Below are 15,011 nucleotides of genomic sequence, written 5' to 3'. Positions count from 1 at the left end.
TGCTCCATGTCTTTTAAAAATGAAAGCATGTAAAGCAGTGAATGGGCAAAACATCACTCAGTCACAGTCCATGATCAGTCACCATAAACCCGAGAGAGGTCTACAGAGAGCGACCTCTCACTCTGTCAACATTTGGTACGTTCCCTTTCTGTCAGCACTGGCACGTCAGTCATTTTGTTTCAGGATTTGTAAAAAACAAACAAACACACATCTGTATCAGCACTCTAAGCCTAACTCTAACCACAATTCAAATCTTAGCCGTCAACTTCCTTCCCAGTTCCTCAGAAAAGAGTTTCTGCCTCATTAGGACCAAGTTTTGGTCTCCATGAGGAATACTGGTCCTGAAAAGGTCAGCGTTTGTTTGTGTGTAAACAGAACAGGAAAAGGAACTGCTGTATCAGCTGAAATCCTCGGCGTTGACTCAGACTTGTCACCGTGTGTCGCGTGCAGAGCGGCTGTGCATAAAAACACTCGTTGTTTTATAAAATATACCTTTTATTTTTTATAAAAAGTTGATCATGACAGCAATATGATCATGACAATAATATATAATGCACAGAAATGGAATAAACAGCAACAGAATATATGAAAATCTAGTGCAAAATAGAATCACAAAATACAAAAATATATTGCACTTGGTACTTTAGGTGGAAGAAATGGAGTTTGAACAACATTCTCAATTCGATATTCATCTGTAAACATTTTGTCTTGTATACTTTTGTCATTGGTTTTGTGAGCACAAAGCTTCTTTAACGTCCACGTGTGGGGAAGTGTTCATCGAGAGAAGCTTCACGTCAGCGCAGACACCAACAGGCAACATGTGGTATGTTCATGGACTTGTGCTTTTTCTTTGGGGCCTGTGTGTATTTTCACCTGGACACACACACACACACACACACACACACACACACACACACACACACCACATTGACTTCCATTCTTTAGGACGGCATACACTAAGTGTTATTAACCATAACCGGTTAATGTCTAAACCTTGACCTAACTACAATTCAAATATTAGCCCTAAACTTAACCAGTTCCTCAGAAAGGAGGTTCTGACTCATTAGGACCAGGTTTTGGTCTCCATGAGGACTACTGGTCCTGACAAGGTCAGTGTTTGTGACAGAAAAGGTCCTAAAGAGATAACCAATACAAGTACACACACACACACACACACACACACACTCACACATACATACATCACATAGTGATAGTTCAGGTTTTCTGAAGTGAGGACACAATAAACTGAAGTGGTTAAATCAGATCTCTGGCTGGATGTGTCAGAACATCATGAAACTACACTTTAAACAACCTGAACTATCCCTTTAAGAGCTCAAGGCTGGACATTCTGAGACGGTTTTCTGAACAGAATGATCAGAAACGGCTTTATCTTCTTGTTACTACCTCTTTCCCCACTTCCCTTTTAATGTGTTTAGCTATGTTCACAAAAAAGAGACAGTTTCCACCTGACGTCAGGTCAAACTATCATTTTACACAGGAGAGTAAACCTTTGTTTACACGTGTGGACAGATTCTACTGAAGCATAAAGGCCTGGAGGAATCTGCAGGAAATAGAGCCACTGAGAGAAAAAGACTTGTTATGGTTATGTGCAAAATTCATAGTGAGGCAGGAGGAAGCGTCCGTCCTCTGAGTCCACACAGTGACGTCAGAATATAGAGGATCCAGCATGGCTTGTTACCCGTGGTCCGTCCATCGGTGGTCACCTGATACTCTTTGAGCTGACAGTCTTGCATCAGGGAGGGTCGAGCCTCAGCTATAGTGATATATAATCTGGCGAGAAGCTGGCCGTGTGGTCCTGCGAGCCCAGAGTTATGTGTCTGGTTTGTGCGGAAGCCTTCGGGGTTTGAGAGCTCCCCTCAGCGGGACGGACACGTGTCGGGTCTCCTGACATCTGTGGCCCCACACGCTTCCACGGGGTTTGAGTACGGGTCGACCTGAGGAGAGAGAGAGTGTTTACAGAGTGCTGATGCAACGGCTTCAGTAACAACAGCTAAATAATAAGCTCTATGTAAGAAGTACGCTTGTGTATGAGCTGAAAAACAAGCCGCGCAGCTTGAAATGTAGATTATATCATCAACAGCTCTTGTATTCACCAGTTGAGGCCGGGTCACACCGGCTGCATGTCTGCTGCTACTCCTCCCACCACAAGTATGATTATGACTTCACTTTATCACTTAACGTCACATGATTTCTATTCACTAAGACTGGGAGAGACAGAGGGAGAGAGTCTGTAAAGCTGCTAAAGGTGGTTTCAAATATAATATTTATGTTTTTCATGTATTCAGAATTAGCCTAGACACTAAAACTACGGCGAGATTTGTCAGTTTTATGCAGTCAATATCATTATTAACAGATTTCTCAATCTGCCACATTCTATCCCAGAACATGGGAGACGGAACTAGAAAGAAGAATTACAAACTATTATTACTCCGCATGTAAAATTCACTTTAATTTGTTGCAGACGAGCCTGCAGACGAGCCTGCAGACGTGCAGACGAGCCTGCAGACGTGCAGACGTGCCGTGTGAACGCTGTAATCTGTCAACATAAATATGACAGAAGCCTGCAGCAAGCACACACTGGCTCCAGCTCGTGCCAATATTTTTACACTAAGACCCAATTCCATCTTTAGTCAGACTGTATTCATATGAACTTAAAGCTGCTGTCAGTCAAATATGCTGTCATTGTTTTAGATTCTGATCCAGAGTTATCCCAGTATTCCACAACACTTTATCAGAATCAGGAGCCAGAACTCCACAGAGATGTGATGGGATTATGGTGGAGGTGACAGGAGGGAATCTACTGGCACCCACATCAGGATCAGGATCAGAATTGGTACTTATTGCCAAGTAGATTCGCACGCAAAAGCAATTTGACTTGATGTGGCACAGACCAACATACTGTCTGTGCTCTGAGCACTTCCTGTTTCCTCAAAGAGAAAGACTTGTATTCATCTATAGCTGTCTGTGTGTTCACATGTGATCATGTGATCATGTTACTCATGTTTGAGTTGTTTTTATGTGGAAAGTGTTCATGAGTCGCGGTGTTTTTGTTTTGCTGACATCTTCTATAATGGTGGACGTCACTCAGTGGTGACTTCATATTTTGTAATGTTGTTGAATTGTGTAATAGTGTGTGTGTGTGTGTGTGTGTGTGTTATATATATCTTACACTCTTTGTCTATAGCAGAGGTCTCCTGACATTTGAGGGTCACAGTCTCATCAGCTCTCATTTTATTGAATTGCTCTGTTGTTTACGACATGTTGGGTGTCTGTGTGTGTCCTGTACCTCAGAGTAGACTGGCGGGGGCAGATATCGGAACTCTCTGATATACGTAAGCAGAGCTCTGTGGTCCTCTCCCTCCCCCTCAGGTCTATCACAGCCCTGCAGACAATCCTGCCTGTGCGACTCTGATATTGCCAGATCGCTGTAGCTTGGCGGAGCTGCAGAAAGCAAACGAACGTGAGGCCTCTTGCGTCGCACACCCAACAAAAAGACGACACGCACTCGCCCGTGTCTGCCCTACGTACCCTCGGGAGGCTCGGACAGGCCGAGCCACGTCAAAGTGCTGCAGTTGCTGCTGATGCTTGAGGTGCGGGTGGTGCTGGCGTGGAGTGGGATCGTCCCGATCACCAGCGGGAGAGAGAGAGACAGGTTCAATCCCCCAGGGATGTCCACATACACCTGCAGGCAGAGATAGGGAGGGACATTGTAACCAGCTCTACCTGTACATCACAAATTCATATTTTAAAGGCCCAGTGTGTAACAGCTGGTGACATCTAATAGTAACACTGCAAGAAATGTGGGACTGTGTGTGTGTGTGTGTGTGTGTGTCAGATAGAGCACTAAACAGCTGGACTACGCACTGACCGATTCAAATAAACGGTAATTAAATGGTCTGTGTTTATAGAGCACTTTTTTAGTCAAAAGCTGCTTAACACATTCACCCATTCACACATTCATTCACTCACACGCTGTTGACACAGCTGACAGGGAGCAAGGTGGGGTAAAGGCTGCATTCACACCTGTCCTTCTAAATCGAATCCTAGTTCGTTTGCTCGGAAATTGAACCAAATGCAGGAAGCGGACTACAACGCAGGGCATTGTGGGTAAACACAACCAAAACGTTTTTGTGAGGAAACAGAAGTTTAGCTGTCCTGCATGAACCCACAGATGAGCCATCCATCCATTGTTGATGCAGCGCCGCCCGCAGGCGAGGAGGGGAACACGTTATTCAAAAGTGTGAAAGTCGGACCGGCTGAATTTTGCAACCCCCAATTGAACCGAGTCCTCAGTCTAGCGGAGATTATTAAGTCGGAAACAACCTAAGCCCCTCCCCCAATTCAGACTAATGATCCAAACATGTAGGAAATGCTAAGTGCTGTTTATTTTTTACGTGTTTTCAGTTTGTGCTTTGCCAAAACTCTTCACCTCGGTCGTCTCCTCCGTATTTCCTTATCAGGTGTGGACCAAGTCACCAGTGGGGGATTGAATGACTTCTTCGCTGGTACCAACTTTGTCCTGTCATCCACCGCATTCTCCTCAGGTGAATTCCACGATATGAGTGAAGGAGTGAAGGACCTCCCCACCAGTACCTCCTCTGTTGTGGCCGCGTTGGCTATCCCGCCGCAGCTGGTCGGTTGGACGGCAGCGGTGTTTGACGGAGGTTGGCCTTCATGTTGTTGCACCGCTGCCTTCTTCAGGATTCCTTTTCTGTCCGGACCCTTCGTGTGAGTGTAGTCACAGAAGTTCCTCAGCAGCAAAGAAATATTCTTCACTGGCGTCTCTGGCGACTGGTTGAGGCGTTCACCGCTGACCCTCGAGCGCGCAGACGCCACCTCTTTCTTCTCCGCCTCCTCTAAACGAGTGGAGCCGTGAGTGAAGGATTTGAGGAGGCTTTTGAACAGGGAAGGCTTTTTTTTCTTTACTGGTGTCATGTGAGGGTTCTCCTCCTCTTCCTCCTCCTCCTCCTCTTCCTCCTCCTCTACCTCCTTTAATTCACTGTAGCCCGGGCCATGTTTGAAGAAGTTCACAAACTTCCTAACAATTGCAGGCTCTTTGATATCTTTAATCTGTTTTTCCATGGCCTTCAGTGGTAGCTGTGCTATGGTACTAAGGTCAACGACTGATGATTGCCTCTCAGACTCCACCGTTCCCTTCAGCTCTTCATGCTCTTTCTGAAGTTTAAATAGCTTCCCCTCTAAATGCTGCAGCTTCCTCTCCATCTTGCTGAACTTGGATTTGAGCTGATTGTGAGCATGCACCTCCTTATCAAGCTCAACAGTTCGGTCCCTCAGATCTCGTTCCAGAGCCTTCCTCTCCTTGACGCTTGCATCCGGCAAAGTCTGCACAGAGACCTCCCAGGTCCTGATTCCTCCTCTGCTTTTCAGGAATTCTCTAATTTCCTTTTCCCTGCTCAAACGAATCATGTCGCTTATCTTACTAATGTTCTTTATCTCATCGTTCTTCTTGTACTTGTTCACGTCAATCCTCCTGTCGTTCTTCTTGTCCAGTTCATGCATCTTGAGCTTCATGTGATTTATGTTGTTTGTCCTGTCAGTTGTCTCCTCGGTGTCCGTCGTTTCCTTCACATCATTCTTCTTATCGTTCACATCAGTGAAGTCAGAGTCGTTCGTCTTCTTCACATCATTTGTCTCCTTCATGTCAGTCTTGTTCACGTCATTCGTCTCGTTCCCTTCGTTCATCTCATTCGCGCCAGTCATTGTGTCCGCATCATGAATCGCGTTCACGGCGTCTTTGTCGTTAGCGCCGGCCTCGTTGGCTTCGTTTATCTCGCTCGTATCGGCCGTGACGTTCATGTCGTTCGTCTCGTCCATGTCTGGCGTCTCGTTTACATTGTTCATCCGAACGGAATCACTTGCGTTACTGACGTCATCCATCGTTTGTTTGAACATCACAGTGTCATAGTCTATCATAAAGATCAAAGCCACTCAAATGATGATGTTAGCGGTGATGATGTGCGATGACAGCGGCTGATGGGAGACACAACACAAGCTCACACCTACACTCACTCACTCACTCACGTTCTACCGCTTTATCGTCCACATGAGGGTCGCGGGGGCGCTTGTTTAGCAATATATCTGATTATAATATAAACTAGGACATTTCTTTGAAGATTGAAATTGAAATGGCAGAGGCATTTCTTCTCCTCCAAGTTTGTATGGTTTATCTTCCTGAACAAACCAAGTTTCCGACACAGTCTCTTCAGCGTCCTAATACTGATCACCACACCGTGTTTATGAGCCAAAAGAGAGAGAATTTCCTTATTATTAATATTATATTATTATATATTCTGAAGTACCGCTTAATCAACGTGTCTGTGGAAGCAGCCATGGCCATCGACTATAGTACTTTGATATTTTCTAAATGTATTTATTTTTTTGCCTGACTTTTTTTTTCCCTTGTGCTGTTTTTTGTTTTTTTTTGGCTGGCCCGAATACTCCTTTGTACTTCTGCCTTTGGTTTCTTATGGAATTGTTGTTGTTTGCAGTTTTTATAATTTCTTTGGTTGACTTGAAATGCTAAAGCAAAGCCACCATAGCACACCATTCGTGGCCAAACAGCATGTTTTGATTTATAATTTGTTGCTAAATGAGTTTTGATTTTCAATGTCAGTGGACACTAACTCATCAGTTATCAAATGCACGACTCACCACCAGGACATACTCCACTCTGATGATGGGACAGTCTAGGATGGAGGGGGACACTGGTGGTATTTTCAGCTGCTTTCCCTCCCAGCTCTGGCTTTTGCCCTGTGGCAGGGCGTCACCTCGCAGGTTGGACACCGGCTGCTGGATCTGTTTGCCCTTGCCTTTGGCAAAGAAAGTTTGCGTCTGGTACAAGGTAGCCTTTGGCACCACGACCCTGGACGAACAGTTCTCCACCTCGGCAAAAATTTGAATAGACTCGCCTTGGAGAGAAGATAAAAGATCAGTCTGTCAGACTGAGGGAGAAGTGACATGAGTGAAATCTCTAAAGCAAAGAAGTAGCGTTAGAGAAGTGAGAAGGTTTGAAGGGTTTGTACTCACCTGGTGTGTAGCCCTTTCGTGCAATCTTAGCACTCAGGGAGATCGGGCCTGAAGCACAGAACCAGCAGCACAGAGTCTTTTCCTTTGTTCCAGCCTGAGGGGCCTGTTGACACAACAACATCATCCACCCTTTGCTTTTGACTGGAATAGCAATAGATGAGATGATCAAGATAAGATTGATACCACTTTTTCAATAATAAGGTGTCACTTTAGATGTAAAAAAAAAAAAAACCTGATATAGTTTTTGTTTATAGTTTGTTTCTGATGAAAACTGTCAACAATTCTAATTATAAACATTACATTGTAGCTGTTTTCAGTTTTTCCCTATTGGAACTGAATGGAAACGCCACCACCCTCGTCTGGCCCTGTGTCAACTATGGTAGGGAATTGTATGTGCTTCTGAATAATGTAAGGTAGATCACGCTCTGATTCAACGCAGCTGCATAGCTCTCAACTGCATTCTCATTTTTGACTTTACATTCATTCATCAGGGTGGGGTCTGCACAGGGAGGATTCTGGGGGATCAGACACGAGAGTGGTACATTTAAACATAGTGTGTGTGGTGTACCTACCAACAGCAGAGGTGTGTTGATGTCGATGTGTTCAAACACAATGAACTCTTTCTTCACTTTGACAGGGAGCAGCCATGGACGGTGCAGCTCAGCTCTAACCCAGTACCTCACACTGCCATGCTTCCCCTCGAAGGACGTGGCCAATGCCCTGAGAGACGCAGACAAAGAGGCCGTGTTAGGAAGCGTGGATACCCAAATCTTTTATGTCTAAATGCCGTAAAAGTCAAACTCCAGGACAGCGATCAGCAATTAAAGTAGACTTTGTTTTTGATGGAGGTGGGGAAAGTATTCAGACTTATGTAAGTCATTTCAATTTAAAAAATCTCTCATATGTGAATTATTTGCATTGAGATTTAGATTTTAAGTTCCAGTGTGTAACTTTAGCAAAAACAAACTGGTTTTTAGACTAAGCCTTTTGTCACGAACTCAAGGCCATGGTGTTATTTGTTGAAAATAATACGGTGTGTGAGATAATTCGCAGGAGATGAAATAAGAAAAAAACAAAGTTTCAATGACACGGTTTCATTTTTGGACATTTGAGCCCTTGGTAACAACTCACATCTGAGGCAGGTTGAAGCTGAAAGCAAACTCGTGTAGGCCAGCATGCAGAACAGTCAGACCTTCCTCTGGACAATCTTCATCTGAAAAGACAAAGGACATGTGTTCGTTTACACCTGTATTTACACTTGAGCCTAAACCAGACTCTGGACAAAAAAAAAGACAACACACACACACATTGATCTGTCACTTGCAACTCGTCTATAAAGGTTCTCAGTCGTCCAGGTCATTGTCATCTTCAGAAGTTAGTTGAAAGAACTTCACAGATAAGGTGGATGGTGCAACGTGTGTGTCCACCCCAGCAAGCGTGCAAATGTGGACCGTTAAGGGCTTTAATCGGGCTGACAATATGGGTCCCAGGCAGGTTCCTCTGTGGTTTCCATGGTGGCCTCACCCTGGGTTTGAGGTCCATGTTACTGAAACCATATGGGACCTGCAGACACGGTCGGGGGCCACCATGGAAACCATGGACAACCCTGGTTTGGAACCCATATTGTCAGTCCTTACAGGTCAAACTCGTCACGATGAAAATATCTGCAGTGAGTGCTTTCAATGCATCGTTTGATACTTGAGCCGAAAGAAGTGGGTCAAACTGGTCTTTGTTGAAATAAACTCTGAACCTACATCCAGACAAAGCCTCCGGCAGGAGATGACGAACACAGACTGTGAGTGTTTTCCACGGCTGTGAGAGACATGTGGTGCTGCTGACCCATTGTCTTTGTTTTCCTGGTAGTTTAGTGTGATAATTAGGTAATCGCAGCAGTGTTTGGTTCCTCAGTGACGCGACACACTACAGGAGTGTGACCCTCAAGTGCTTTGGTAAAAACTACTAGTTTTTAGCCGCTGCATGAAATGTGACTCACATGTTTGGACCCTGAGTCTTGGAGAGACTTCACAGCTTGCTGCTCATGTTCTGGTGAGCTGAACTTTAACCTGAACAGAGACTGGTTCAGACCCACAGATGGCTGATGGAAGAATTGGAGAATTGGGAAATACAGTGTGTTTTCACACAGTTATTGTCTTCCACATGAGGGTCATGGTGGCCTGGAGCCAACCCGAGCTGATGCAGGGTAAAGGTGGAGGTACACCCTGGACAGCAGGGCAAACATACAGAGAGGAACAACCGTTCACACCTGTGCTCCATTACAATTTGCATGTTTTTGAACTATCAGGAGAAAACCCATGTGCATGCGAGCCCTCGGCCAAACTGGGGCTTGAATCGTTGACCTTTTAGTTGAGAGGCAACAGTGCCACTCCTCTGCCATCAGGCCCCTATGGCCTAGGGGTTGTTATTTAAATTCCAAATAACAACCCCCCCCAACACTATCTGTGCAATATTTTAACTGTTATTTTTTCATATTGTTTGCTTACAGTTTTTTTTCCTGTTTTTTAGTCTACATTTTATATATATTTATATACATATACACTTATTTATTTTTTCTTGAATCATAGTTTACAGTAAGTACCTCACAATTCAATGCTGTATTGTTGGTTTTTCTGGTTGCCAGTTTCACTGCTGTGTTTTCTGTGCAATGACAATAAAAGGAAGTCTAAGTCTATGGGATGTATTAAACATGTATGAAATTCATTTCTCAGTCATATTGCTTGGTGGGAATGACTGTTTGTATCTATTTGAAATGATAGTGTTACAGAAATTCCGTCAGAAATGTGACTTCATAAACACATTGTCCTGATTCAAACTGGAACTTGGGTCGCCACGTTAAGTCTGACATGTTGACACCAAACGTGGGTTCACATATGAAAGGTTTTTGGAAACAGCGCCAGATGACACATGGATTGAAGTGGCAGATGTTTCATCTGTTGAAACAAACTGAGGCTCATGTGATTTGAACTCAGTGTGTGTGTGTGTGTGTGTGTGTGTGTGTGTGTGGTCTAATTACAGACAGAGCCCTGCGGGAGAAAGAAAATGACCCCTGTTCCCCTTCTGCACGTCTTCTGTCAATGTTTTTATTTGAAATTCTGTCTCCGCTCAGTTCTGCTCAACTTTAGCTTCCTGCCACCTCACCAGTCACTCTGCTTTTTTCTGTTTGTCTCACTCTCTGTGTGTGTGTGTGTGTGTGTGTGTGGCTATTTGTATGTTTTCTGCATGAGAGCTGTCACAGCTCGTGTGTGTGCGCGTGTGTGTGTGTGTGTGTGTGTGACAGAGAGTATGCGCCTGCATCAAGTCACTGGCAGCACAGAGCAAAGCAGGAGTAGACCGGTATGAACCAGACTGAACAGCTTCCTTCAGCTGGAAACTCCCAACACACTCACTACAACTCAGCCTCCCATTGGAGGAGAAGTGTGACACGAATTAAAGGCCGACCTCTGATTGGCGCAGCTGTGACAAGCCCCTGCCCACAACCGATCCGCCATGTGGTGTGTGGCATGAGTGGAGGGGTGAGGAGGGGGGAGAGGAAGGGTGGTGTTGCACACTATCAGTGAACTCCAGGTACAGCTCGCACGCAAACGCTTGAATGAAATACATGGAGATAGAAAACGATCGCGTTCCACACGCAGATCCTTTTATTCTCATACAGCACAATACTTCATTAAATGTATTATTTAAAAAGAAGTAGAGAAAATCAAAATGTCAAAATGTACATAAAATAAAAATTCATATTTACACGTTCCTGAGGAAATAAGGTTGATGATAACCGTTTCCTTGATTATGAACGTGGTCACGTTTAGACACAAAATCATGATTTTTCTTCATCAACATCCTCTTCATAAAAGCACCCAATGTATTGAAGGGATGTCACATGGTCACATGTTTGGACGTCCCCTTTACAGATGTTGACATGTAAGAAACAATTTGACAATGTGTTACATTAAATAAAAAAATACAAAACGCGTCCCATGGTCAATGGAAAAGTAAAACAGCAACATCACACGTTTGAATTTGACACATTGTGGCTGAGAAATGCACTGACGATGCGGGTTCTAACTAGTCTGACATGGCAGCTCTGCAATCCCTTATTTATCAGCCAACGCAGCAGCAGCAGGGCCAGATCTGTGTGTCTGTATGGATCCATGGAGTAGACCGGAAACAGTGTGGTGACATTTGAACACGTTTGCATGGCGACTGGATAACACTTTGAAAAGCTGTGGAATTCTCTCCTGAGAGCGAAGCAACAACACTTTTCCACATCATCACATTTCACCTTGAACTCCTTGACACCTGACACACACAAATGTCCCTGAAAACAAAACAAAACAGGACGTCAGTGTGGAGCGAGGCTAGAACGCAGATAACAGAGTCAAAGACACGCGGCGGCGACGACGACGAGGTCTTAAATGTCTCCAGACGTGTCTCTCCGTCTGTGACACTGCTGTTTACGCTCAGTGTGAGGTTTAGAGAGTGTGGTGAGGACGAGGAGTCTGACCCACATACTGATGATGGTGACATCACATCCCTGCATCAGGCTTCTTTCGCATCAGACAGTGTTTCACTGGAGTTTGGTCCCAGTCTGAAGGTTTTTAATCGTAAAAAAAAACAAATATTCTACTGATGTTCGCATGTGCTTTAATAATAAAATGTCATTCCAGAAAACAGCTTCAGGTGCTCAGCAACTATCAGGGTCGTCATCATACACGTACACAACTGTAGCCCAGTTCCTACTACACCAATAATCGAGACTTTTGCAAGTACCGGCTGATTGAGAGATAGAGAGGATAAGATAAATGAACGGACGGTGCTAAATTAAACCTGCTTTCAGGAGTCATTCTCCCCCATCTCACTCATGAGAGTCTATATGACATGTGGTGTGAACTTGGCTTTAACAGTGGGATGCAGGTACATCTGAACCAGCAGCTGACACACACACACACACACGCACAGAGCGAGAGAGACAGACAGACAGACAGACAGACAGAGTGTGGTCCTCCCTCCCTTCCTCCCTCCCTGGCAGTTTCTGAACAGGTTTGAACCGCTTCGAACAAAGGGAGTTGCCTGAGCTGTGTAGTCTGCTTCAGGATGTCATCAGTGGGGAAAAAAACGTTCGTTCCGCATAAGTTGATGTGAATGTTTGTGACAAATGTTGAAAACACGCACATCGTCTGCTCGTTTTTCCCTCTCGTTTCTCTGGCGCTCGACAGTCGTGCGTCACACACGCGTTTTGTGGAAACAGCAGCTCTGTCGCTGAAGCTCTTATTTACTTCGTGCTTATAAAAGTGCTCGGTTTCATGTTCTGGTTCGGACACCGGGTCTCACCCATCAGCTGTTGCATCAGCACCACTGATGCGTTGACGCGCTGCTGCCGCGCTGCTGCCGCGCTGCACTGCGCTGCGCTGTGACATGTCTGCGCTCTCAAACTTTCTCTTCACACACACACACACACACACATACAAAGAGACAGAAGTTTGCGTGATCAGCTGTTTCCACATCAGTGGCTGACTCCTTACCTCTCTCCTCTCCTATCAAAGTGTCGTAATGGTGTAAATATTCCACCTCCTCGTTGTAATTCTGAGTGTAAGCCGTGTTGGCTCCGGCGTTTCTCGACTCTGTCCACCGGACCTTAGCGACTCCTCTCGCGGTGATGTCCAGACTCCTCACCCGCACATCCCCGGTCACCTCCACGACCACGCGCCCTGACACCAGCTCTCCCCCGGAGAACACGGGCAGATTGTTCTCATTCAAACAGTCAAAGTAGATTGCCAGGGCCCGCACTTTGCCCAGCACCATGGTGAATTATGTCAAACACGTGAATGTCTTTAAAAATAAAAGTTAAACAAAAATATGAGGAGAAGTAAGAGAGTATAAGCAGTGTAAGCAGCAAATTCATGCGCCCAAGCTCTGGCTGCCCAGCGCAGAGCCGGGACTGTGGTTCATCTGGCTGAGACGCACAGCTGATGGTCCACTCCAGCGCTGTCGCCCTCTCTCTCTCACTCTCTCTCTCTCTCTCTCTCGCTCTCTCTCTCTCTCTCTCTCTCTCTCGCTCTGCCGTCTGCCTCCAGCCGCTGCGCTCTTAAGACCTCCGAGCGCAAAAATAACCTCACTGAGCATGTGCGCACACAGCTGAGCTGATAAAGAAAAAATAATAATATATATATAGGACTTTAAAAGACTTGCCTTTATTACATTTGACTTTGATCTTATTATTATTATTGTTGTTGTTGTTGTTATATTGTTATTATTAATCAATCATTATTGTTGTATAATAATAATAATAATAATAATAAGATCTTATTTTGAAGAGCCTCTAATCAAATACATAACCTCAACCATAAGCAGTTTCTCTGCACAGTGTGTAAATGCAGAATCTATCAAGCCTGACATACAGCGGCACATTTGGACAACCCTGAGAGATTCTGCACACCCTTCATTTGTGTAAGTCCTAAAAGAATTGGCGAAGATAAACTCATCCTTCAGTTGTTTGGTGGGCAGGTTTGACTCATTGCAGAGAAAGAGAAGCTGTTTCATAAGACTCCAGCTGGGATCACTCTCTTTGACATGTAACAGCTGGAGGATGATTCCAGGAAATCCACTTTCTGGCATCACAAACGCAGTAGTAATGACGTAAAACAGGAAGTCCCATGTCCCCTTCAGCTGCAGGCTTCTGTAATTGTGCCGTGGAGAAGTGGGCGCTTGGTTGGCCCAGGTGAAAGGAAGTGTAATGAGGAGTCCAATGCCTTGAAGAGGGAGGTTGTAAGAAAGATTGGACATTTTGAAAAAGATAAATAAATGTACAATCAGGTAATACAATAATTTTGATAATATTGACACAACCTGTTAATGCCAGGAGAGGAAGTTTTCACTTGTCTCATCATATCTCTGAATTTGAGGTTTTAACTTTTGTTAAACTAGTTCCATATCATTACATTTAAAGAGAAGTTTTGGATTCCTCGTGAAGATCAGTAGCAAGCTTTAATAGTAAACTGAGAAAATTAGAGTCTAAGTCAGTCAACCAAGCCATGAACAAACTTTTATCCCAGTCATTAATAAACCCAGAAAGCTGCCCAAATTGTTTTATCAAATCAAGGAGGGGAAGGCTGGGATGTGCATCTGACAGGGTGAGGACCACGTCAATGGTGAATTAAAGAACCCTCACATAGTATAGTATGCTGTCTAAAATCACCCAAAACAGTCATAGTATAGTATGTCGTCCAAAATAATCCAAAAAAGTCATAGTATGGTATGTCGTCCAAAATCAGTCAAAAAAGTATGTCGTCCAAAATCAGTCAAAAAAGTAATAGTATAGTATGTCGTCCAAATTTTTACAAAAATGTCATAGTATAGCATGTCGTCAAAATTTTGACAAAAATGTCATAGTAAGGTATGTCGTCCAAAATGTGACAAAAAGTCATAGTATAGCATGTCGTCCAAAATCAGTCAGAAAAGTCATAGTATAGTATGTCGTCCAAAATCAGTCAAAAAGTCATAGTATAGTATGTGGTCCAAATTTTTACAAAAATGTCATAGTATAGCATGTTGTCCAAATTTTGACAAAAATGTCATAGTATAGCATGTCTTCCAAATTTTGACAAAAATGTCATAGTATAGTATGTCGTCCAAAATCTGTCAGAAAAGTCATAGTATAGCATGTCGTCCAAATTTTGACAAAAAGTCATAGTATAGCATGTCGTCCAAAATCAGTCAGAAAAGTCATAGTATAGTATGTCGTCCAAAATCAGTCAAAAAGTCATAGTATAGTATGTCGTCCAAATTTTTACAAAAATGTCATAGTATAGCATGTCGTCCAAAATCAGTCAGAAAAGTCATAGTATAGCATGTCGTCCAAATTTTGACAAAAATGTCATAGTAAAGCATGTCGTCCATATTTTGACAAAAATGTCATAGTATAGTATGTCGTC

At 44.0% G+C, this 15,011-nt stretch overlaps 1 protein-coding gene across 1 annotated transcript; it reads right to left on the bottom strand.

The window, feature by feature from the left end:
* Nucleotides 1-485: 485 nt before the first annotated feature.
* On the bottom strand, nucleotides 486-13,117 carry LOC131446579 (arrestin domain-containing protein 3-like). The gene is made up of 8 exons (XM_058617904.1): nucleotides 12,603-13,117; nucleotides 8,200-8,281; nucleotides 7,641-7,788; nucleotides 7,069-7,171; nucleotides 6,694-6,950; nucleotides 3,550-3,703; nucleotides 3,308-3,462; nucleotides 486-1,955 (listed from the first exon to the last, which is right to left on the bottom strand). Exons 1-8 carry the CDS (start codon nucleotides 12,880-12,882, stop codon nucleotides 1,878-1,880), a joined length of 1,257 nt encoding a protein of 418 aa, XP_058473887.1. The 5' UTR covers nucleotides 12,883-13,117; the 3' UTR covers nucleotides 486-1,877.
* Nucleotides 13,118-15,011: the final 1,894 nt, after the last annotated feature.

This window comes from Solea solea, chromosome 19, assembly GCF_958295425.1.
Source record: "Solea solea chromosome 19, fSolSol10.1, whole genome shotgun sequence".
NCBI classification, from domain to species: Eukaryota; Metazoa; Chordata; class Actinopteri; order Pleuronectiformes; family Soleidae; genus Solea; species Solea solea.
This window is presented reverse-complemented; position numbering and strand designations above follow the sequence as displayed.